The 26,940-nt window shown below is 42.4% G+C and overlaps 1 protein-coding gene across 1 annotated transcript in view; it reads left to right on the forward strand.

Moving 5' to 3' along the window:
• syn3 (synapsin III) overlaps positions 1-26,940 on the forward strand; it is a 256,167-nt gene that overhangs the window by 221,111 nt on the left and 8,116 nt on the right. Inside the window, exons 7-12 of the mRNA XM_080190986.1 lie at positions 838-900; positions 5,041-5,183; positions 9,639-9,713; positions 14,329-14,431; positions 21,876-22,022; positions 25,186-25,279. Of these exons, the coding sequence (XP_080047112.1) occupies positions 838-900; positions 5,041-5,183; positions 9,639-9,713; positions 14,329-14,431; positions 21,876-22,022; positions 25,186-25,279 (625 nt within the window). The remainder of the gene's footprint in view (positions 1-837; positions 901-5,040; positions 5,184-9,638; positions 9,714-14,328; positions 14,432-21,875; positions 22,023-25,185; positions 25,280-26,940) is intronic.

Consider the following 26,940-nt stretch of genomic DNA (forward strand, 5'->3'; position numbering starts at 1 on the left):
GTTTTGCTTTTTATTATCTGCTCTGAGTTATAATGCTCTGCCTGATCCAACCCAAATCAGCCCTCTTTCCTTATCTTCCTTAAGTATCTTGTACAAGTTTATTGAATGTATGTGTTGTGCCATAGAGTGGTAATACTCAAATTCTTACCCATACTTTTCGATTAGGTTTTTGGGGTTGGACAGAGAGAAAACATGTCCCTTTTTCTTCATACTCTGCTGCTTTTTGTTTGTCTCACGCCCAACCCTTGTTGCTCCTTGTGATGCCTTGCCCTTATATTGTGGCTTGTTGTCTTCTTATCCCCGGAGGAATTGCTCTGATTGTTATGCATGGCGACTTGGTAATCCTTTCAAAAAGAATATGCTTATGGCTTACCTAAATGCAGTAAATGGAGAAATTACACCCAAGCTCACACTATCCTACGCCATGCCATCCAAAACTTCTAACCAGTCGGTTGTACTTCCAAAACGAAGTAAAGAAATTAATCACTTCCTTGTGACCAGTTTGGGAATGATGATTAGATTGACAAGAGGAAACTCTCAACGAGATATCAAATAAATTCAACTTCTAAAAATGGGGTAAAATTGCACTGTGCATCTTCAGCATATGATTTTACTCCTATGACATTATCATAACAAAAGTGGTAAAGAACTATTATTAAAGCCCTCCTCGATAATATGGGCAAGATGAACTACACATCAAACTTGGAAGAAATGGAAACTGAGAGGAAACATTGGTTTTAAACAAAATGAGTAGAATATCAGAATGTTGTGTGCATATTAACGGGTGAAAATTAACAAGACTTGCGGTCTTACAGTTTGCTTTTCTTTGTGTTTCAGCTCACAATTCCGAAGTTTCCCGTGGTTGTGAAGATGGGACATGCTCATGCAGGCATGGGCAAGGTAAGTAGTGCCGAGGCATGGAAACTGTCCATCCCAGCTGCCTAACATAAATACTTGATGAGCCACAATCCCTGGGAAGTGAATAGAAATTTGAGCCTAAACATTGACTCAATATTTTAATTTATACTAACTTAATGAGAATCAAATGGACTCTATGGTTGGCATCCAACCTCTCCACCCAGGCACTAGTTTACATCAAGGTTGAACAGGCTAAAGTCTATCCCTGCAGGTTTATTTTATATCCAGTTAAGATGTATGGGCAGGAAGATTAATCCCAACCATGTTGAGACGTACATGCTAATCGAGAAACTAGCAGCTAACCAGCCAAAAATTTCAAAAAAGTTAACAATGCAAAAGCAGTGTTAAGTATGAGCCTTTACGTAACGAGTGCAAAGAAATAATTTCACAAAGTGCAATGGGGTACATATTTGTTGGAAATTAAGGAGCAGACACAGTTTTTTCTCACTTACATTGGAAAGAAAAACAAATATTAATGAGCAAAAGCCAGAAGGAGCTGAGAAATGCCAAGGGCAAACGGTTTATATTCTGGTGGCATCTGGAGATGTGCTTTCCTCCACTCTAACAAACTATAATGTTTTATACCTATTTTGTACTTTTTCCAACATTTTGGAATCCATAAAAACAACAATTTCAGGGCTGTCAAGGAATTGAGATTAATCTCTCGATTACATTTTTTATTCCCAATTAATCTTTCACAGCTCCAGGCACCTGGGTTCAAAGAATCCCTGCAGTGCAGAAGTAAGCCATTCGGCCCATCAAGCCTGCACCGACTCTCTGACAGAGGACGTTACCCCAATTCTCTCCTCTATCCTATTCCTATTACCCCACACATGGTTATTCCACAAATCTTGGGGCACTAAAGGGCAATTTACCATGGCCAATCCACTTAATCTGCACAGCTTTGGCTGAGGGAGGAAACAGAGCAGACTTGGGGACAATGTGCAGACTCCACACAATCAGTGACCCAAGGCCAGAATTGAACCTGGGTCCTTGGATATGTGAGGCAGCAGTGCTAACCACTGCGTCACTGTGTTGCCCTGATGTGGAGCTGATTATGTCAAAAATCTTCAGCTGGGAGACTCACAGAGGCTGTGGTGCCCAGCCAGAGCAGATCGGCGGGCTGGGAGAATCGCCCCCATTCTATCCAGGCTCATTAACCGAACTGGCATAGCAGATAAAATAACCTAAATCATTTTATTCAATAAGAAGGAGCAGGACATGGACAAAAGTGATAATTAAGTGAATAGAATCAACATTTTCTATAAACATCTCGATTTCTTTGAAAATGGAACTGATAAAATAGGTAGTGTGATACCACGTAAATTATTTCAACTTATAGAAGGCTTTTGATAAGATTCCTTGAAAATAAATTAATCTAGAGATCAAAGTTAAGTATTGGACTGGATACAAAGTTAGTCGATGGAAAGGAAGTGCACACAGCCACAGACAGACGCAAGAGAGTCTGAACCACCACTAACTTCTGGTGGGCCCAGGCTGAAATTGGTGTCAAGTGGATCATCATTGAATCTAATTGAGATATCGGTGTTAAGCAGATGAGTTGTGTGTATTGGCCCCTTCCTGTCTCTGAACTCAGTGCGGGAAATGGTGCAACACCAGCAGATTGACACACAGCCTCATGTCCAGTTTATTCGGCTTGGCCACCATGTTTCTGCCATGGTGAGCAGAATTAAATGATGTCCAAAGTGTTGCACACTGGATGAAGTAACATGCAACATAATCATTCTAAATCATCCCGAAAGGGATTTGGGAGGAATAATGGGCTCATGTCTAGCAACATCTAGACAATGTGGTGAGACAATTGAAAACAGCAAAATCCTGGGATATAGAAAACCAGACAAGCCAAATGATTGAGGTTACGCAGAAGCTTTGCAACATGAAATAAATGTGAAACAGAAATTCTCTAGCAGGCAAATTATCAAATTTTAACTCCATTCAAAAGCTCAGTGTTCAGCTTCAGTACTAGAGAGATGAACTTTGCTGGAATTAATAGCTTTTCTTTCTTCCTTATCTCACCTTATGTTCTCATGACCCTATTGCCAATTGGCTTTTTCGTAAACAGACAAAGGAACATTGGTGTCAGGATGTAGATTTCCAAGATCTTTTCTGCAACTCCAGCATGGGTATGAACATATAGAGCCATGATTAGTGTGTGGTGAATTGTAGGTTTCTGCAGCCTGTTTGGTTTGGTCCACCTCAGACCCTCCCAAACAAAATGTCAGATCCCATGGGGGAGACAGCTCCCAGAAACAGACATTATATACACAGGTGGGGCCGATTTTCACTTGGGAAAATTATTGGCATGAGTGGGGTGGTTAATAGCCTAAAATTAAGGTCATTAACCCTGATGACTGTTTCACAGAACTTCCACCCGAGCCCACCATTGAGGGTCAAAATGCCTGTCTGAAATTAGCAGTTGTCTTCTGTTGCATCTAAATCAGGGTCCTAATAATGTAGTTAGAACCCTGGTTTCAATTTTAAGGTTCAAATATTTCTGATCCCAGGTTTTATTAAGAAAAAAGCACTAAATTAGCTATCTTTTTAAACAAGAAATGCTATAAAATGTCCCTATCTAATGGCCCTGTTGCACCCTTTCATTGCGAGGTTGTGAACCTCGTACACTGGACACCTTGATCAGCCAAACAAGGATGAATTTTCAAATGAATCATCATTAAAACCCTGACTTATATGGAAGGGAAGCCAGCTGCCTTTTTCAGACAGGCAGTTATCCCTCAAGCTTGGAATTTTGCTGGACTGCTGAGCTGGTATTCCTGTAAACTCTCTGAATCAGTATAAACTCTAATGGGAATACATTATTGCTCAGTTTGTGCTAAGATCCTGGTAATTGGACAAATTGAATTTGTCTGTGCGTGGGAAATGTTTTGCATCTTGTTTTTTTCCCCAGCCATTCATCTATGAAATTAAAATAATAAAACTGTGATAGAATATTCAACAATCTTAACACACTACTACTAAGCTGTAAATGAAGTGAAAGATGCACTATTCCCAATAGTAAGGGAATTCTGGTCTAATTCTCACCTTAGCGCATACCACTGTCTCTCCCCATTGCTGAAAATTGTTTAATAGCTTGGTGGGAGCCAGCAAGGCGCACATTCATAAATCTCCCTTTTCTTCCTTGAGCATTGGGTCAGTAAACCTAACAGCAGCACATCTCACCTTTTAAATGGCATTGTGATTAAGACTTAATTAATTATCTGTCTGACAGAATATGTATTGCCATCTCTAGTAACAAGAATCATTTGCATGAAGAATTTCAAAACCCCTCATTCACTTTTAACAATCTAATACCAGCTAATTGATTAAATCAGTTTGTGATGCCAACAAATTTATTAACTTTTGTCAAAGATTAAGCTAGAGCCCAGTGCATGTGAAAAGCAGAGAACTGGAAAAGTCTACAAAATGGGAGAACTGGCACTCTGAGGAGCTGGCCATAGTGCTAAGAGGAACACTGTCTTATCTTGCTATGGAAGATGGGAAGACCCGAGGGAAGGTGCAGTCAGAGTTTACTGGCTTCAAATAGTGTGAAACAGCCCATTGCCCAAAGCTTCCTCTTAATTTCTGTCTTAATCCTAAGGGTGTAATGCTCACTCATTTTTAGTTTATGCTGCCCTTTCCAGTAGATCCATCAGGCAGAGGATGTTGAAGAGAGAGAAATTTATTTCTCATCGACAATGATGATGATGTCTATGATAGTGAGGAAAAGCCAAGACAGGATTCCTGTGTTCCAAACTCTACCGGACGGAATTTTCCCACCCTGCCTGCCAGGGGAATCATAGTGGGCAGGACATGGAGCATGCAATGGTCCGTTAACCTTGGGTGGGGATTTTCTGGCTTTGGGGTGAGTGTGGCAGGAAACTCCCACCCTTTCACATTCCACTTCACATAGTGAAGGAAATTGAGGATTTGGACGCTGGGTGAAATCTCAGAGCTCAGCAGAACCAGGGGAATGGATGCATATGTATTGGTAATGCTTTTGGTCGCAAGAGATTTTCAGATACTTTGTATGATTTAATAATAATGCTCCTAACTGTTTTGATTTTCCTATTCTTCCTCCTGCTGGCCTGGACTTGTCTAATGCAGGTAAAAGTTGAAAATCATTATGACTTCCAGGATATAGCCAGTGTCGTGGCCCTTGCAAAAACGTATGCAACCACAGAGCCTTACATTGACTCCAAATATGACATCAGAATTCAGAAGATCGGGAGCAATTATAAAGCTTACATGTAAATACAGCTGTTTTATCTCTGTTAACCATCATTTAGCACGGTGTATTGGTGTTTCAGTGTGTAGAAGTGAAAGAGAAAATGATGTATTATGTTCAGTACATGTCACATTTTAAATGACTCGTATTGATTGTTTGGTGGAGATATGTCAAGTAGCAGCAACACAGTGGCACAGTGGTTAGCACTGCTGTCTCACAGCGCCAGGGACTCAGGTTTGATTCCTGGCTTAGGTCACTGTCTGCACCGTCCTCCCCACGTCTGCGTGGGTTTCCTCCGGCTGCTCCGGTTTCCTCCCACAGTCCGAAAGACGTGCTGGTTAAGTGCATTGGCCATGCTAAATTCTTCCTCAGTATACCCGAACAGGTGCCAGAGTGTGGCGACTATGGGATTTTCACAGCAACTTCATTGTGATGTTAATGTAAGCCTACTTGTGACACTAATAAAGAAACCTAAAACAAAACTTATAAGTTTAACCCAGAGATTCCCTAAAGGTAGGGGAAAATGTCAATTGGTAGAATTATAAGTGACATTTCTTACTCAACCTCAGCTTGTGTCACCTTTGTGCTCTTATGAGGTATTTTTAGGTCGGGTTTCTCCTACAAGTAGGGGTAATCAAATTGATTTGTCACAAAGACAGCTCTCTTGTTCTTGGAGCCCAGTCTCACCCTATCTTTTTAAAGAACAGTGCTGTGCGGTTTGAAGAGATGCAAAATTATCTTGACCATTTTTCTGTTATTTTATCTTGGTTAAATTTATCAGCTCCCAAGTCACAAAACAGAATGGGGAAGTTCAGCAGGTACCCATGGTGACAAAGAAGGGTTGATGAATTTGCCAGACTCTGGGCACAAATCCAGGTGCTTCTGACACCCAGAGAAAAAAGGGAAAGGGGAATGAAAGAAATTTCTTTTGTGTATGGATTTTCAGGGCTAAAATCCCTCTTTTCCATACGGGACAATGCTCCCCCAGCCAATATGTGCTCATTCTGTGTATTTCCAAAGACAATTCCAAGTACCTGACTGGTAAATGTAATAATGTTTAAAGATTGCTGTTTTCCAAAGTTCCCAAAATGTCACTGAATCATGGGAACTTACAGAAACAGTCTCTTTGTATCAGAAAAATCTTTCCCTGCTTGAGATTGGCGCCAGCTTTAGGTCTTTGAATTACAGTGTGCACCTGACTGGAGCCTGAACATCAGCCGCCACTTCAAATCATTTTGGGTTCTGACACAGGAAATCCTGCCCAGAAGTCAAATATTGATGCATTCTGCAGGTTTCTATTTAGAGTCCTCAGCAGGAATTTAAAATCAAAACAAATCTGTCTGACTAGTCAACCACACATCAGACAACATGTGCTGCACTTTAAGTACAAAAACAAAAGAATGTGGTTGCTGGAAATCCAGGATAATAAAAAAATCAGCCAATGCTGGGAATACACAACAGGCCTGGCAGCTTCTGTGGAGAGACAAACCAGGTCATTGACCTGAAGTGTTCACTCTGTTTCTTTTTCCACAGGTGCTGTCAGACCAGCTGGGTATTTCTTCCATTTTGTGCTCCTATTCCACACGTAAAATATTTAGGTTGGTGCCAGCAGTTTTGGAGATAAGGGCGCTGTTTTAATACAAAACACGGTATCTACGCCTCTTGCGCTCATTTTCACTGTGGTCTATGCTGAACTTCGACATGGTGAGGGCATTTGTTTGGACACTAACTGCTGCTCTGGAAGTACATGGAGAAGGTAAATTGTGTCAACAGTCACTATCTAACATTGATTTGATGCCAGAGCTGCTATTTTGGCCCTCTTAAACAACTCACAGCCTGAACATGAGTTCAGTAATGTGTGGAAGAAATATGTGGGATTGTTCTCTCTAAACAAAGCTAAGTGGGCAGAATGGGCATATGGCTTTGTCAGGAAAGAGGGCTTCCCTATAGTGCAGGGTGCCATTAACTGCATGGACATGACTTTGCAGGCATCGCAACTCAATGCTGAGCCACTTCCAGAATGTGCATTTGTTTGCGTGTTCAGTGCTTCATGCTGGTAAGTGTCCGCTATCCTGGCAGCAGTCATGATGTGTTCATTCTGTGCGCCTGCTCCTCCACTAACCTTCTTGGTCAAGCCATGGGTGCTTGTTGGGCAACAAGGGTTATCTGCTGTACACCCACAGTGGGAGCTATGCTGCTGTGAGAAATATTGTTGAGTGAACAACCCCAGTTGGGGGGGTTTGTACTGAGACAAAAACAACCCACTATCATGAAGATACAGCCCTTCCACCATGAATTAGATGATCACCTCAGGAAGAGGAGGAAGCAAAAAGGGGGGGCTGTTCCACACCCACGTTTTCAAGGGGCTGATCATGAGCAGCTAATTTGACTCTGGTTCCTGCAAATACAACCCACACCTGCCTTGTGCAACAGTCCCACACTTTACCATCCCAATGCCAGTGTTCTCTTGGCTTTTTATTTCAGAAGTACGGCCAACACAAACCAACCATTACATGCCAACTTTATCCAGCAAAATATTCAATATACTGTACGAAACTCAATTAATTACCCTTTGTGCATATCCTTTCTGTCTGTCTTACCTTTGCCTGTCTGTCACAGTATTCCTACACAGTGCCACCCCCACTGGGTGATAGGAAGGCTGCTGGCTTTCAGTGCGGGAAGCTGCAAATGGCCTTGCAGGACATCTGCCAGCATCCCTGGGCCCAGGCAACTCACCTCCTGCACCGCCTCAATCTGGCAGCAGCAACATGGCCTGTGGCAATAATGGAAGTACAAATGCTGTCAAGCTGAGAGATTACAGCAAGTACGTGCCTCACAGTGACACTGCCCTTTCCCTGGGGTGTGCGAGCCTTCAGCAATCCTAAAAATCTGGAGTATAGATTGCTGGACCGCTAAAAGGGCCCGCAAACCCCTTTAAGCACTGGGTGCTGGCAGCAGTCTGAACCTGCACGGCCACAAGCTGAGGTTGCATGTTCTCAGTCAGAGGTTCCTCTGCAACACTTGGAAATTGCTGAGAGTGAGGAGGATAGTCTTAGGCTACAGACTGATATTGATCACCTGGTAAATTGGGCAGAGCAATGGCAGGTGGAATTTAATCCTGATAAGGATGAAGTAATGCATTTTGGATGTCTGCCTGGACTCCCCTCGCACTGATTTGCAGCACCACTCCCCCCCCCCCCTCCCCTTACCCTCCCCTTCAGATTGGACACCCACTCAACAGCTCTGGACCTCTAAGTGTTGCCACTGGACAGCCAGACAGACTTTCAGAATCAATCTACACAAGAACAGACAGTCTGAGCAGGTACCTCACTCACCCTTTACAAAGAGCAGTGCGAGGTGGTGTGTAATGGCAAAGGCCTGAGCGGTAAGCAGGAGCTGGGTCAGGCTAACTTGTCTGAATGCAATTGGGAGGCCAGGTGATGCAACAGGCTGGCATAGGGGAGGGGCAGCATGCCTTCTGTTTGACAAAGGTCAAATGATGAACTCGTTTGGGTGGCAGGATCCGGGGATGGAGGAGGGTTAATATGGGGGATGTGCAGTGCGGGGAGTGATGGCCAGATGTCTCCCCTTACAACAGGGGGGGACACTTGGAGCGAAAAGCATCCTAGGAAGCCCATGTCTAAGACATAGGACATCAAGTCAAATTACAGAACAACCCTGGAAAATCCAGGATGGCTGGTCACCCTGTATGAACTGTTGTACCCCAAGGGAGAATGGGTTTGTAGAGGTGTGCCTCAGTGAGGATAACTGTACCTGTAAAACTCAAAGATGAAATCTGTTGTTGGATAGGACTCCTTACCTGCCCTGCATGAATAACAATCAGCATATTATAGAACTGTTGCTCAGTGTTATGTCTGTGGGGAATGTTGCGAATGCTTGTGGTCATGTCTGACGTATTTTTGTGTCGACTTTTAATAGTTTATTTTAAGTATCATTTGCCTGTGAATTTGTGTATGATTTGTGTTGGTTCTGATTCATGTTAAAGTAACAGTTACAAAACGTAAAACCTTGTTGGTAATTTCTTCTTTTGGATATCATTCAGTAAATTGTTATTTTCGTTTACGGCTCCCCCACAGGGATTCTGTAGATGGCCTGACCATGCACCAAGCTTTTCTCTGTGTCTGCCCATCAGCCTTTTCCAATACATTGCCTCAAAGTTGTCATCTAACTCCTCTGACGCAGAGCTCTAATGCAGCCTCCCTTTCAGGGGAGCTGCACCTGTACTACCTCTTCCCCTGGACTGACCACAGCCTATTCATATCCGATGATTCACTCTGCGCACATCCTGATGTTCTGCTCCCCTCTTAAAGTCTGGGTAGAGAAAACGGGAAGTAAATCTATCAATGAACCAAATGTTTGTTGCCATTTTCCCTCTGCCTCTGAAAGGTGACCACTGTCTTGTAAAACGATGTTCAGTGTTATCCTGTCAGCAATATTGTACACTTCTGCCTTTCAGGAGGACTTCCATTTCAGGAAACTGGAAAGCAAACACTGGCTCTGCCATGCTGGAACAAGTGGCCATGACGGAACGGTGAGTACATAAACCACATAAACCAGGGCCTGGAGACAAAACTTTCCAGTGGAGGATTCCAAAATCTAGAAGAAGTTAAATCCTACAGTGCAGAAGGAGGCCATTTGGCCCGTCAAGTCTGCACTGACCACAAATGCACCCATGCATTTATCCTAGCTAATCCTCCTGACACTAAGGGGCAATTTAGCATGGCCAATCAACCTAACCTGCACATCTTTGGACTGTGGGAGGAAACCGGAGCACCCGGAGAAAACCCACACGGACACGGGGAGAAAGTGCAAACTCCACACAGACCGTGACCCAAGCTGGGAATCGAACCCGAGTCCCTGGCGCTGTGAGGCAGCAGTGCTAGCCACTTTGCCGTCAGCAAAGAATTAAAGCCACAAGAGGAAATTCAAATGATTCTTTCTCCATCCTTATTTCTTTATTTCATGTAGCCTCCCTTTATTAAGGCTGACACCATCAGCCTCTAAAAGTCCTTGTTTTTTACCTTTTGAGAGTTCCTTTCATGATTTTTAACAATGACTGGCTCCCAGGATTAGCCAGGTAACAAACCTATAACGGTGCTGTCTTTTCTGGTTCCATCCTCTCCTATTTATTTGCTGTCATTGTCATAAGGCATTTTCATATCGTGGCCCTACTGATCACCATACAAACAAATCACAATTAGAAGAACTGTTTACAAACCAAAAAATCATAATGGAAATGGGGCAAGCCGCAGAGGGAAAAAGCAGTTGGAATTTCTTTCATTTTAGAGTGGAGGAAGAGTTTTCTCTTAACTTCCTAATCTCCAACATTACAATCTCTTTCATGGGACCAGGAAATACTGGCAATACCCAAACACCATCTGGGGAGAAAGTTAACATTTCAGGTCGCTGACCTCTCATCTCTACATCTGGCATTGTTCAAATCCTTTCAAAATAATGTAATTGAAAAAAAGATCTCACCTTAAACCTACCACTTGCAATGGGACTATTGCCATTAGCAACAGTGTAAACATTTTGAGAGTTATGGGTACCATTGCTCACTCCCCAAGGTGAGCCCTCCCTCCTGCTGCCACTGTCGGGTTATTATGGGAACATTGCATCATGGCTATATTAGGAAGTCATGGGATCAGTTTTGTAATGGTAACAAATCACTTTGGCAGATTAACACCAGAATTAATATAGAGGCATAACCTAATGCCCCAAAATAACCTCTCGGAGGTAAAAATGATACAAATGCTGAGAGCTTGGAAAAGGTAGCATAATGATATTATCACTGGACTAGTAACCCAGAGTCCCAGGGTAATACTCTGGAGAATTGGGTTTGAATCCCACCTAGCAGATGGTGATACTTGAATTCCATAAAAATCTGGAATTAAAAGTGATCTTTTAATAGATGATGATAATCACCATATGATGACCATGAAATCATTGTCAATTGTTGAGAAAAAACATCTGGTTCGCTGATACCCCTTTAAGAACATAAGAAATAGGAGCAGGAATAGGCCATCTAGCCCCTCGAGCCGGCCCCGCCATTCAATAAGATCATAGCTGATCTGATAGTAGTTCAGTTCCACTTCCCCGCCTGCTCCCCATAACCCTTAATTCCCCTATTGGCCAAAATCTATCTATCTGTGACTTAAACATATTTAACAAGGTAGCCTCCACTACTTCAATGGGCAGAGAATTCCAAAGATTCACTACTCTCTGGGAGAAGTTCCTCCTCAGCTCTGTTCTAAATTGATTCCCCCTTATTTTGAGGCTGTGCCCTCTAGTTCTTGTTTCCATTCTAAGTGGAAATAATCTCTCTGCTTCTACCCTGTCTAGCCACTTTATTATCTTATATGTCTCTATAACATCTCCCTTCAGCCTTCTAAACTCCAATGAGTACAGGCCTAGTCTACTCAATCTCTCCTCATAAGCTAGCCCCCTCATCTCCGGAATCAACCTGGTGAACCTTCTCTGCACTCCCTCCAAAGCTAATACATCCTTTCTCAAATAAGGGGACCAAAATTGCACACCGAATTCTAGCTATGGCCTCACCAGTATCTCATACAGTTGCAGCAAGACCTCCCTGCTTTTATATTCCATCTTCCTCGCGATAAAAGCCAACACTCCATTTGCCTTCTTGATCACCTGCTGCACCTGCAAACTGAGATTTTGTGATTCATGCACAAGGACCCCCAGGTTCATCTGCACAGTAGCATGTTATAATTTTTCACCATTTAAATAATAGTCCATTTTACTATTATTCCTTCCAAAGTGGATAACCTCACACTTGCCAACATTATACTCCATCTGCCAGATCCTTGCCTATCACTTAGCCTATCCAAATCCCTCTGCAGACTTTCTGCATCCTCCAGGCAATTTGCTTTCCCACTCATCTTTGTGTCATCTGCTTTACCTGGTCTGGTCTACATGTAGTGCCAGGGACTCAATTTCAATTCTGGATTCAGGTCACTGTCAATGTGGAGTTTGCATGTTCTCGCTGTGTCTGCATGGGTTTCCTTTGGGTGCTCCGGTTTCCCCCCACACTCCAAAGATGTTCAGGGGTCATACAAATTGGCCCTTAGTGTCAGGGGGACTAGCAGGACAAATATTTACTGTTACAGGGATAGGGCCTGGGTGGGATTGTTGTCACTGCAGGCTCAATGGGCTGAATGGCTTCTTTCTGCACTGTAGGGATTCTATGTGACTCCAGATCCATGGCAATGTGGTTGATGCTTAATTGTCCTCTGAAATGACCACCCCATTCAAATGCAATTAGGGATGGGCACTAAATGCTGGCCCAGCCAGCAGTGCTTATATCCCATGAATGATTTTTTTAAAAAAGCTTTCATTGGGTCCAAGAAGTCTCTTGAATGAATGCAGCTGTTTTACTTCTTCATGAGCAGGTATAAAAATGAGAACTATTATGATGGCCGTGGGGGATCTTCAATAGGTCCTCCCATGGGTCTCATAGAATATGAGCTTTCCCATTAGGTGAGTGGAGGCTTGCCCTGTAGGGAAGGAGCAGTGGAAGGTTTAAAACCAGCTGACTCCACTCAGGCTGACAGTGGATAGACGCGGGGCTGACCTGCAGTCTGTAGCTGCTGAACAGCATTTCAAATGCAACGTATATAAAGGGTGATTGGTGGTGGAAGATCAGCCTCAGTAAGGTTATGAGAAGCACTAAATGAGTGCTGTGAAAATAAGAAATACCTCTTTAAAAGTCTTGTATTTTTGGTCCTAACTCATGATTATCAGAATTTGAATTTGCCCCAGATGTTAAAACAGAAAACTCCAGGTTTGGTTTTCAAACTAGATTAGAAGCTATTACATAGAGCAGTAGAGGTGGACTCCACTCACCCACTTCCAATGAATATGTGGAGTGAGCTGGCTGAGACACAGGGACAGGTTTCAGGATGACTGAATGGGAGGGCTCACAGGTTTTCGAAGGTCCTAGTGGAGAAGGTTCAGAAGAGGAGCCATTTCCTATACTCTGAGGGGAAAGAAGTTCATATTGCCTTCCACTGGCTGACCTCATTTCCTCTACATAGAGCAGTAGAGGTGGAGTCCACCTCTACTGCTCTATGTAATAGCTTCTAATCTAGTTTGAAAACCAAACCTGGAGTTTTCTGTTTTAGCATCTGGGGCAAATTCAAATTCTGATAATCATTAGTTAGGACCAAAAATACAAGACTTTTAAAGAGGTGTGTCTTATTTAGGGCCAGGTGAATTCCTAACGAGATGCTGATAATCAAACTCTCCCCCTTTCTCCTGGTGACTCCCATAAAGTGCCCAAAGAGGCAGAGTGACGCAGCACTAATTTGTTTTATGTGATGCAGGCAAAGAATTTCCAGAATTAGTGTGGACTGAGCATTAGTAACATTTTTGATAAAGTACTCAGGAAGCCTCATAAAGTTTCAAAAATGTTTTTCAAACCTCCATCAACAAGTGAACAGTAAAAGGTGATATACCTTTAAGTAGCATTCAAAATCCTTTTCTACAATGGGTCGAGTCTCAGCCAGTTAGTCACTTTTAGGAGCGAGCTTCAGGCCACCAAAATGTTATGGAGCCTCCTAATGAGAGCCAGAAGGCAGTTTAAGTGACAGTCATCCCCTAAATGATCCTCTGTGTGGTTCAGTCTAGTACAAGATGGCATCTTGTACCAAATGCAGCCTAAACCAGCTTGGCCACAATGGAGCACCCAACATATCTGGAAAAATCACCCTCCCCCCACTCCCCTGCCAAGCCCCAACCCTTGAGGTTTGCCGATTCCTGTGGAAATGTGAAAATAGACAGGAATGTTGTGACGTAAAGATATTATGGCATTTTGTCTTACTGAGCTTGTATCTAGAGTCTGCCACCCACAATTCATCATCCACATTGAAAGAAGCATCACAATGGGATAATGCTACACAAAACATCTCTTCCCAAGCTGTGAGTTTTGAGGAAAAGCATAAAATATTGGCATAAGAGATGATAAAGATGAGAAAGTGTGCTGACTTTGTCCCAAACGTGTGACATGTGCAAATTGGAATGAATAGTTTCCTTTAAAGTTTTATAGTGCTGGCAGTGTGCACAATAGATTGTAGGGCACAAACTCTAGGATCTCACTAGAGCTGACATTTCAATGGAAACTTTTGCAGCTATCGAACGTGGGTGGATGCCTGTTCTGAGATGTTTGGTGGCCTGGACATCTGCGCAGTAAAAGCTGTACACGGGAAAGACGGGAAGGATTATATAATTGAGGTTAGTTGGATGATCCCTGTGTCAATTTGTGATGCATTTTTACATTGTGATTGTTGATTTTAGTGAAGAGACTTGTGTGGGCCTATCTTCCGGCTGGAGATCAACTATTTCACATGTAAATTATTTAAACAAAGAAGTGTTTACAGGAAAAGAACTACCATCTTAGGATTGACTGCGAAAGGGTACATTGGATATATAAGTTACAGTGGATGCAACACAAGTGGCTTATTTCACATAAATCATAGGGTGAGATATTTGGTCTATTAATAGAAATAACAATTCATTACTATTTTAAAAATATTTCTAATTTTGTTTACTATGATATTACTATCCAGACTTTAGAGGGTCACATGTTTTCTATTTAATCAAGTATACTCTGGGCACCAATTTTAACTCAGTTCACTTTGACATCAGTGTGCTGTCTCCATCTCAGTCCTTCATACTGCCACAGCAAAATGGCAACTGCTTGAAGCAAGCAGCAGCTTTGTTCTAGGAATACAGTTATGGGTACCATGACTTTCACAGGACCTTGGTTGCAAATTTGCTGCATGCACTATCTGTTTGTATCTGCGGTGAGCTGGTTAACCAGCTGTTATTAAAGGGTGGCTGGAACCTGTACAGAAAACAACAAAAGATGCTTTCTTTTTGGTGAAACCCAGAGGAATACAATCAGAGCCACTGCAAAACATTAACAATCCCCCAATGCCCCCAACCGCCCTGTCTAGCATGGGAGCTACTTTATTTCTAATCCTCCTAGACTAGCGAGCTGCATTCCACTGAATATTTTGTTCCAGTTCAAAGTGAGGTTGTTGCTTCCTTGACATAGTGGACAATATAACTATTGTGGAGCACATTTTCCATTTTGAGACTCTAAAGCAATTGAGTTTTCCCAATTTTTATATTGAAATCTCCCATTAAAATAATTTTCTGTTCTCACAAATTCTTCCTATCCCTTGATGCAACAAATGATTTGCCTTTTGTGAAGATCCATGAACATCTGAATTAATAGCTTGGTATTCTTTTACATTAGGAATTATTTCATTATATAGGATTTCCCTTTCCATAGGATTCAGTATGTCTATATGAATAGATGGAAATACAGAACTTGAGTATTGCTGAAAACATGGATGTGCTGTCAAACCGTTCTGTCTCATCAAGATAGTTTGCAAGAATTCCAGTAGCAAAGGAAATAACAATTTATACTGAATGAGAGGAGAGTGCTTATTGGTTGGCAAGTGGACTTTGATTAGTGGAGGCCATAGAAAATGCACCAGGGAAAAGTTAACTGCCAAGCTTCTGTTCAAATTCAAACCAATTGCAGAATTATATCTGTATTAGTCCTGTTGGCTGTTTGCAACTGCAATGTCCAGATTGTGTCCAACCAGACCTTGTTTACAAAACTCAAAATATTGAATCACATCTAAAATTGGATTTAATGATTAGACAACAGTTGCTAAACAACTGAGATTGTGCTAGGAATTCCACTGAAAACCAATTTAAGATTAGCAGTTGAGCTTGCAGTGTCTCTCACTTATGCATGCCAGAAGTTACATATATTTCACATGCAGGGCCCCGTCCTGAGGAAACAGAAGGAGCATGTCCATGCATCATTGAACCTTTTTAACTAAACAAAATCTTTGGGGAAGGGCATTCCCCAGCTCATTCCCCATAGCATGCTTCGGCTAATCAGAGTAGACCTGCCTGGTGTGAATTTGAACAAAAGCTTGGCAGTTAACTGTTTCCTGTTGAATTTTCCATGGCAATGCCTCTACCAATCAACATAGAACATAGAACATAGAACATTACAGCGCAGAACAGGCCCTTCGGCCCACGATGTTGCGCCGACCAGTTTTTTTAAAAAAAAACACTGACCCACTAATCTAAACCAATCCCTTTTCGTCCATAAACCTATCCATAGATCTCTTAAACGCCCCCAAACTAGGCGCATTTACAACCGCAGCAGGCAGGGCATTCCAATCCCTCACCACCCTCTGGGTAAAGAACCTACCCCTGACATCCGTCCTATAACTACCACCCCTTAATTTAAAGCCATGCCCCCTCGTGCTAGCATTCTCCATCCGAGGAAAAAGGCTATCACTATCCACCCTATCTAAACCTCTAATCATCTTATATGTTTCAATAAGATCCCCTCTTAGCCTCCTTCTTTCCAGCGAAAACAACCCCAAATCCAAACATCTACTTGCCAACCAATCAATGCTGTCTTCTCATGCAGTATAATTTGTTGTTCCCCTGTTATTGGTATTCTTACAAACTGTCCTGATGAGTGCAAGATGAAAACCTTTTCTTCAGCAATGCTTGTGTTTGTAATACAGGTGTCTCCACCACAATGCCATTCCCTTCTCCTTTCTTTGTCTATTGTCATTTCTAAATACTACAATATCCTTGGATATTTATTTGCTTCCATCCTCACTATTTAGCAATGTTTCAGATATTCACACTATATCATTGTTTCCTGGTACCACATTAACCTCCGGTGGCACAGTTGTTAGCACTGCTGCCTCACAGCGCCAGGGACTGGTGTTTGATTCTTGGCTAGGGTCACCATCTGTGCAGAGTCTTCACATTCTTCCTATGTCTGCATGTGTTTCTTCCGGGTGCTCCGGTTTCCTCCCACAGTCTGAAAGACTTGCTGGTTGGATGCATTGGCCATGCTAAATTCTGTGTACCTAAACAGGCACTAGAGTGTGGTGACTAGGGGATTTTCACAGTAACTTCATTGCAGTGTTAAAATAAGCCACTTTGTGACACTAATAAATAAACTTCTAATAAAAAAACCTCTAAAGCACTGGCAGCTTATCCCTAATGCTTCCTCACATTTGTGTATGAAAACACCTTTCAAATCCATGTAAATGTCAAATGAGGACAGAATTGATTCTTGGCTATGATGTTGTCCGCCAACAAGTTCTGTGTCAGATTAAATTAACATCTTTCTGATGGGGCCTAAAGGGAGTTTACTTGAGTTTACGAATAACAAATCTGTGATGGCGATGCGCAGCATGTGTCCCATAGGAAACAGTGGCACTTGTCTGCCATCTCATGGCAGGTTTAGCAAAAGTACAGAAATAATAGAGACACAGTCAAATAGTACACCACTTAACTATACAACAGAGCTTTTCTCTTCACAGTGTTTGAAATATTATGTGACAGTAAAGCACAGCTGGTGATAACTGTAACAGGAACAATTGTGTCCAGAGTTTGTCTCCAGTGGTTGGAAGAACAGAAGAAACTATCGTGAAGGACTAATATTACGTCTAATTTGCCATTGGGTAGTATGTTGCAACATCTTTGTTCATTAGGTAGTGGGCGACAGTTTCTGAACTTGTGTGTGTAAGAAATATTCGTTCTGGTAATAACACTGCCTCAAAATGAGGTTTGCAGGAATCAGAAACTGTATGATGTGGAGGTTCGTCACTGCTTCTCTGGGCAACTATTTGTTTTGATATCTTGAGCTCTTGGTATAAAAATGGAACTCTGATGTTAAGTTAGTTTTCACCTCCACTCAGCCAGATCCACTGAAAGACCAGCATTGAGAGGTGGAAGGTCTAGGATGTCAGCTTAGAGTCATAGAGATTTACATCCCAGCAAGGGGCTCTTTGGCCCATTGTGTCATAGAATCATAGAAACCCTACAGTGCAGCAGGAGGCCATTCAGCCTATCAAGTTTGCACTGACAACAATCCCACCAGGTCTATCCCCATAACCCCATGTATTCATCCCTGACACTAAGGGTCAATTTAGTGTGGCCAATCCACCTAACCTGCACATCTTTGGACTGTGGAAGGAAATCGGAACACCTGGAGGAAACCCATGCAGACATAGGGAGATTGTGCAAACTCTATACAGTCACCTGAGGCCAGAATTGAACCCAAATCCCTAGCACTATAAGGCAGCAGCACTAACCACTGTGCCACCATGCTGTCCTTTGCGCTGGCCATCAAGCACTGTTATTCTAATCCCATTTCCCAGCACTTGGTCCGTAGCCTTGTATGCTATGGTGTTTCAAGTGCTGATCAAAATGTTTCTTAATATTGTGAGGGCTGCTATCTCTACCACCTTTCAGGCAGTGAGTTCCAGATTCCCACCATCCTCTTGATGAAAATGTTTTTCCGCAAATTCCCTCTTAATCCCTGTCCCCGGTCATTGATTAGTCTACTTTTTCCTATCTATATCCCTCATAATATTGTTTATTTCAATCAGGTCCCGCCCTCAGCCTTCTCTTTTCTAAGGAAGACAACCCAACCTTTCTTCATAGCCGAAACGCTCCAACCCAGGCAATACCTTGGTGAATCCCCTTTGCGCCCTTTCTAGTGCATTCAAACTTTCTTAAAATGTGGAGACCACAACTTCACACAGTACTCTAATTATGACCCGATGAATGTTTTATTGAACTCCATAATAACCTCCCTGCACTTATATTCCATGCCTTGGCTAATAAAGGCAAGGATCCCATTGCCTTCTTAACCACCTTATCTACCTGTCCTTGTACACAGAGATTAACTACTCTTGAAGGCACAGAGACAGACATTACAATATTTCAGTAATACAAAGTGTAGATTAGGGCCAATCAATTTACCTGAACAGAACTCTGTCTGCTGCTACCTGTTCAAGGGTAAAATGATAGACTGCTTGAGTTCAGTTCCACACGACAATATTACAGGTTCTAGCTTTTAGAGATCTTTGGACATGTACCCCAAGGTCCCTCTGTTCATTGTGTATTCCCTTGCCTGTTAGTCCTCCCAAAATTCATCACCTCTTACTTTTCAGGGTTAAATTCCATTTGCCACTGCTCTGCCCATCTGATCAGCCCATCTACATCATCCTGTAATCTAAGACTTTCCTCCTTACTATTTACCACACTTACTGACTATACTCCCCACATTCACAACTAGATAATTTGCAGAAGATAAAGAAGCCAAAACCACCTGATGTTGGGACACAGAACGCCAAATTAATCAAATGTGTTAGAATGCTTAATTCAAAACTTGAGTCCAGGAGCAATAGGACTTTTAAAGTAGAAACGAATGGACAACAATGCGGTCGGTCTATCCACATAGTTATCAACTAGTTATTGTGGGCATTGAATATAACATGTCTGATGACTCAAATGTTCAATTCAGTTCAGTCTTTATCTGCAGTTTCCATCACAGCGAAGGTTTTACATCGAGAGGTAAAGATAGCTGAGTTTTACTTTTCCCGCCTCATAATCACTCTGCAGCAATTATGTGGTGGAAGTGTATTCCTTTGGCTAGTTTCTGTTACGCATGCACACTTAATTAGTCTTGAAGGCACAAACACAGATGTTCCAATATTCCAGTAATACAGTGTAGATTAAGGCCAAGCAATTTACCTGGACAAAACTCTCCCTGCTGCTACCTGCTTATAGGTAAAATGATAGACAGTCAGAGTTCAGTTTCACCCGGCAATATTACAGGGTCTAGTAGCTTGGGGGAGGTCCTGTAACATATCTCTTCAAACACATGTAGAATATTGTTCAACATCTTTGATATGTCCAGGAGAAGGAGGAATTTCAAGAGGCGATTTGTCACGCATACCAAATGGACTTTGCTTATTAAATTATTGCCTTATGATTCCCTCCCTTTATATTTATATCGTATTTCACTTGAAGATTTGGTGTCACATTCCAAAGACGAAGAGACAATTTAATTTAAGGTTTAATTTTATTCATTATGTCACAATAGGCTTACATTAACACTGCAATAAAGCTACTGTGAAAATCCCCTAGTCGCCACATTCTGGCACCTCTTTGGGTACACTGAACGAGCATTTAGCATGGCCAATACACCTAACCAGCACTCGTCTGGACTGTGGGAGGAAACCGGAGCACCTGGAGGAAACCCATGCAGACACGGGGAGAATGTGCAAACTCTGCACAGCCAGTGATCCAAGCTGAGAATTGAACCTAGGCCCCAGGTGCTGTGAGGCAGCAGTAGTAGCCATTGTGCCACTGTGCCACCCTATTTACCTAGAATCTGCTTTAAGTTAAATGACTGTGCAAAAAAAAATTCCCAGGAAAAATATGCAAGAAATCATTCCTCAAAAATCAGCAGTACTCACACACACTATGTTGTACAGTATTTCTATTTTACAGTTGCACTGATAACCTTAGTGATTGTGGGTTCCCAAAGTAATAAATCCTTTTTATAGAATCCTTTTATAGATTGCTGTAACATTTTTGTTCTGAACCACATGTTGCTATGACTTCCTCTTCAAGATACAAACGATGAAGTTTTGGAGACAGGGAAAGGGAATTTACAAAAGGATGCAGACATATTAGGTGATTGGACATGGCCCTTGGCAAATAGAAATAGAATGCAAGGTCAGGACGTCTGAGGTCATTCACATTGGATCCAATTCTGACGTATCAGAAGATGTTCTAAATTGCAAGAGACAAGAAATTGTGAAGAGGTTCAGATTTCCATGTACAGAAATTAGTTACAGCTGGTGCACGGGTACAAAAGATATCATCAGAAAGGCTTGTGGAATGTTAGTCATTATCTCAGGGGATCTGGAACGGAATTAGAAAAAAGTCATGTGATTTCCTCTTGTGGGACAATCTGAAGTAAACGGGCACAATCTTAAAATTCAAGCCAGGCCACTAAGAAGTAAAATCAGGAAGCTCTGAGAAGTCTGGGACTTTATTCCTCTTGTGGATATCACATCAAGTGAAATTTTCAATATGGTGATGAGTTAGATTCTTGCTGATAGTAAGGCTATCGAGAGATATGAATCAAGCTCAGTTGCATGGAGTGGAGGTTTAGATTAGCCATTGTTTGATTAAATAGGGATTGGCATAAGATGCTGAAAGGCCTACTCCTTCCCTATATTAGCTTAATCTACTCAGCTCTTGACTTACCCATGGGCCAGTTGAGGTTCCTGCTCTTCTTCAGAGGGTTCCCTGTAGTACCAGCAATGGCCACCACTCCCAGTGGCACAGCTGTTGGAAGCAGGGATTCCTCTTGGATAGTGAAGAAGTCCTGCATCAGGCTGATTAAAGAGTTGATGGCCAAAACATGGCTCTGGGGTGAGCTGGCCAAGCATAGGAAGACTTGCATCTGACATTTATGCAGGAGTGTCAGGGGTCCTTCCCCACATGAAATTCAGCCTTTAATTGATGATAGAATGGTAAACGTGGGAGTTTATGTACAAACTGATGCACTAAGTTCTCATGTTTAGCAGCTCTATTAGAAGGAAGTAAAATTCTGAGCCTTGTTATTTGGTTCCCAATGACAATGGAGGGTGGGATGATATGAAAGGTGTGCATTATCTACAAAATCACATACATTTAAAATTACATTGGATTTAGGAATTGTTTTAAACTTCTCTTGTTTTGGTTACGCTTCCTAGTGATGTGTGGAATGTTTATTAAGCTGATTGCTCTCAACATATCTTTCCTTCTATTGCAGGTAATGGACAGTGCCATGCCACTGATTGGTGAATACATTGAGGAAGATAGGCAATTAATAGCCGAGCTGGTCATAGGGAAAATGAACCAGCTTCTGTCGGACAATCCTGCAGCAAGCCAGCAGAGAGCTGGAATGACGCTGAGCCAGGTTAGTGTACACACCAGCATGCAGGTTTTCATTCTCTATTTTGTTTATTTCCTTCCTCCTGTGATGATGTGGATTCTTTGCTGGTTTATGGTTCCACGGAAGATGCCAGGTGTCGTCTCTTAAAATCATGGAAACATTTCAGCATGGAAAGAGACCATTCATCCCATTGTGTCCATGTAAGAGAAAGTTGCCCAGTCCCACATTTTTATCCTTTCCCAATAGCCCTGCAATTATTTTCTATATAGTGTTTATCCAATTCCCTTTCGAAAGTCATGTTGAATTTGCCTTCCCAGTAGTTAAACTTTCCAAATTCTAACCATTCAGTGCATGAAGATGTGTTTCCTCATGTTGCAGGTGGTTCTTTGACCAATCACCTAAAACCATGGTCCTCTGGTTCTTGACCTTTCTGCCAATGGGATCAGTTTTTCTCTATCTACCCTCTGTCTACACTCATTATTTTGAACATCTCAATCTTCTCTAAGGAGAGAAACCCCAGCTTTTCCAATCTACCATTAACACCATTTTGCAAAGTTTTTCTGCACCTTCTCTGGGGCCTTCGCATCTTTCCTAAAGTGTGGTGTCCAATACTCCAGTTAAGGCCCAAATGTTACGGTCCTCATGGAGATCGATAACTTTAAAAAAGAAATTTGACTTGCCAGTAGCCAACTTAAACAAATTGCATAAAATTTCACATTTTAGACTTTCACTGAAATAGACTGAACTAAAGACTATTTTGCAGGCAATTTATAAGCTACAGAAAAAAATCCTTGTTAATGCTTTAATGTGATTAAAGATCTTTCTCCATGGTTATACTTTACTCCCTCCCTTAAGTCGTCCAAAGATGTGTGTTAGGTGGATTGGCCATGCTGAATCGCCCGTCAGTGTTGGGGGGACTAGCTATAGTAAATGCATAGGGTTATGGGGATAGGGTCTGGCTGGAATCGTGGTCGGTGCAGACTCAATGGGCTGAATGGCCTCCTTCTGCACTGGAGAATTCTGATTCAATACACTCTTTTCTCCTGGAACAAGTCTAAAGTGATGCTAAGCTCCCAAGATCTTGCTTTCCCTATTTTTCTTTTCCAGCCAAGTAACTTCTGATCCCTGAACTGGTGAGAGCTGAGATTGCCCCTTCTAGTTAAAGTGAGGCAAATTTTCCACTCTCATTTAATCTTCATGATCTCAGTTTCTTCAGCCCGAGTACAGGTTCCCAGCCACATTCTTGTGTGGTGAACAATAGTGTGTCTACCACTTATCTCTCAGCTCCCTCTTGTACTCTGGCAAAACTGTTCATCCAAAAGGGTTAAGTAAACGTCTAACACTTTCCCTAATAAAACCCTTTGTAATGAAATTGTTCAAATTCCTCTGGGCTGTTGTAACTTTGTAGCAATTTCTTCAAATTAAGGAAAATACTTTTCAACTCCTCGGTGAATATTCCTTAGCAAATCAAAATCAACATTTAAATTTGAATGAGTGCAAAGTTTCCCTACTGCTCCCTGTTCATGGAATCAAAACCTTTTGGACACAGTCCCAAAACATAATAATCTTATTAAACCTTGCATTGGTAACACCATGTTTTATAAAGGATCATCATTACTTCAAAAGCAAAATACTGCAGTGGTGGAAAACAAATATAAACTTGAAAACGCTGGAAGTACTCAGCAAGTCTGGCAGTTTCTGTGGAGAGATGAACAGAGTTAATGATTCAGATTGTGACCTTTCATTAGAATTTGCAAAGATTCTTAACTAGATGAAATGGGGATAGTGGGAATAGAACAAAAGTGAATGTCTGTGATAATGTTGATTTGGGATTGGCTTCCTCACGAATTCTGTGACACTGAGCTCTATCTCTCCATCCCCTTTCTGGACACCTCCAGTGCCAATATCTAGGGCGGGATTTTCCGGCTGCCCTCACCCCAAGGCCGAAAAATCCTGCCCGAAGTCAATGGAACTTTGCATGGTCCGTGTCCCACCTGCTACAATCCTGTGGTGGGCGGGATGGAAAAACTCTGCCCCTAGTCTTGGATAAGCTGACAGGTAGGCATTGAGAAGGTTGCAGCCATTCTCTTTGGCCTCAGTATAAATGCTATGCTCTCAACATGAACTTCATCCCTTTCCCTCTCCACTGTTCACAGTGTTGGCACTCTGTTCAATTCTGAGCCAAATTTCCAATTCCACTATTTCTAATTACAGCAAACACTTACTTCCACCACTGTCCTCTTCCACTCCTACAACAAGCCTATCTGCTATTCAGACCCTCATTCATGCTTCCTCACCTCCACTCTCTATAATGTCACAAACTCCGTAATTGTTGGCTGCACAAACAGCAGGAGGAACACACCAAAATCCCACCTATCCACTTCATCAAACACTGCCTATGGCAGAGAGTGCAGATCCAGCATTGGACTTTACAGTCACATCAAGACCCACAACCCCAAAATGAAAGAAAGTCATCCTTGGTTCCAAGGGACTGCCTGGGAAGAAGAAGCAGCCTGTTTGCTATCTTGTATGAAGTCCTGCTCAACCATCATTCCCTATCCTTGCTGACTGCAATGGCTTAAGTTTCAAACTTGCAGTGATTTTGTTTGTGTTGAAATTTCTCTGGCATCACCATCCCTGCAAATCTTTTCCAGCTCCCCAGCTCTGCATCCATTTCTCCTGCACCTCATTCAAATGCTTTAGCTTTCCTTTGTTGATGGCAGATTGTGAATGCAAGATTATGTTGTATCTTGTTGATCATAAAGAACCCCCAGCCAAATGCCAGATCAAAAATTCCAATAACCAGAAAATTCCCTGCAATGATATTGTAAATGTTTTCAAATATTTATTCCATTTCAATTCACTTCTTTATTAGGAGGGAACAAAGAGACTGGTTTTCACTGGTTTACTGGGAGGAAACAAATGGACTCTGGGGACAGAATTTTACCGTCCCACACACCATGGGAATCATAGCGAGCGGGGACAGACAGTGCAAAGATCCATTGACCTCTGGTGGGATTTTCCCATTTTGGAGCGAGTGCAGCCAGAAAATCCCACCCAGAGTGTTTGTTGAACTGATCAGGAGCCTTTAGTCTGCAGGGAATGATGAACGGTATCAATGGCAATTTAAACTATTGCCCACCCACTGCACCATTGCTATATTCAACTTAATCTCTTATATCAACAGATCCAACCTCAGTCAACAAAACCACAGGTGCAGCCTCTGCCAGGAGCCACTTCCCAGTGGGGCCAGCCAGCCCAAGCCCGTCCACCGCCTCAAGGTGTGTAACGTCCGTATGTACATGGGGGATTGGATTAGTCATAAGGCAATTCAGCATTTTCTCTGCATGGAACTAAGACAATGCCTTCAATATATGGTTAAATGATAGGTGAAGCCAAGATTTCAGTTTAAGTGAAACTGCCCTCAACCCTGATAAAATAATCCTTACTCTCAGTTAGATTGCCGGTAATAGTAAACAGCTACCCATCCTCCATTTAGGGTGTGGGCTTCAAGTGAACATCTGCTGATTTCAGAATGAACTGGGTTACGCTAACAGGTTTGAGATTAGTCAAATCACTCCCATAGTATCAAGTTTGGGGAGACAATGGCCTCGTGGTATTATTGCCAGACTATTAATCCAGAAACTCACGTTCTGGAGAGCTGAGTTTGAATCCCGCCAAGGCAGATGGTGGAATTTGAACTCAATAATAAAAAAAATCTGGAATTAAGAATCTAACGATGACCATGAAACCATTTTTGGAAAAACCCAACTGGTTCACTAAATGAGTGCAGACAATACAGCGCTCTCTAACTCTTTCAACTCAATTCAGTGCTGAAGATTGAGCAAAAAAAAGGAATGAATCTTCACTTTAAGGGTGAAAAGTAGGAGTTTCTGGATCCTAAACCCATCCCCAGGAAGCACTAATTGGCAAGTCAGTGGGGGTTGGGGGGAGCAGGAGGAGAAGGAGGAGGAGGAGAGAATTCTTGGCAGGGCAGCCAATGGCTGCATCCCCACCCAAACAGACAGGTTGGAAGGAAGGGCTTCTTGCAGAAAAATCCCAATCTGCCTCCATCATCAGCCCATAACAAGGCTTTTAATGAGTCTAATTGGCTGCCCACCTTATGAGGGCCAGACAGCTCTGTCAGCCCCAAACCTGCTTTGGCCAGATCACCCACTGGTGCCTGTATTTTTGGGCCCTTTCCAACTCCATTTCCAACCTTTACAAAGTCTAAAAACAGTGCCCTTCATGTATGAGGGCAGAGCTGATCCGATGACCCAAATAGTTTCTGTCATGGGATTGATACAAAAAGCCTAGATGCCCATATAAGGAGCCATTTATTGTGTTTTGCACAAGGAGAGAACTTTGTCACTCAGTGAAATTGAACACTTCCTTTAAACAAGAAATCATGGGGCTGCGTGGAATGGGAGGGCATGTACCTTTCAAAAGCCAAGGCTGGCAGGGTTTTCCCCATTGTAGTCAAAGTTTAAAAATTAGAATGAAGCTTGCAGCACAGCTTATTACTTCCCCTTGATTACATATCAGTAGGTTGGGTTGGAAAAAGTTGTGACAACTTCCACAACTTGTCTGTCGATTATCTGCAGCTTATGGTGTGTGTGGTTCCATGGCAGCATCTCTAATTAAATGAAGGCAGCTTCTGATATGATCAGGAATGTGTGAGGGGCTGTGAATACCAGGTCCTGGGTTATTGATAGAGGCGTGATCTTATCTCACTCTGCACTTAAACCTGTTCTCCATCCTGATTGAGGACAGCCGGTAGAGTCATGGACCAGGGTTTTACTGCCCCACCTGCCATGGAATCTGAGCGAGCGAGGGGCAGACAATGGAAATGTTCGTTGACCTCCTGCAGGATTTTATGGTTTCGGGATGAGCGAGGCTGTAAAATCCTATCCGTAAGGTGGAATTTTTCCGTCCTGCAAGC

This window comes from Carcharhinus amblyrhynchos, chromosome 6 (genome assembly GCF_965287045.1).
Source record: "Carcharhinus amblyrhynchos chromosome 6, sCarAmb.v2.hapA, whole genome shotgun sequence".
In the NCBI taxonomy this organism is placed as follows: domain Eukaryota; kingdom Metazoa; phylum Chordata; class Chondrichthyes; order Carcharhiniformes; family Carcharhinidae; genus Carcharhinus; species Carcharhinus amblyrhynchos.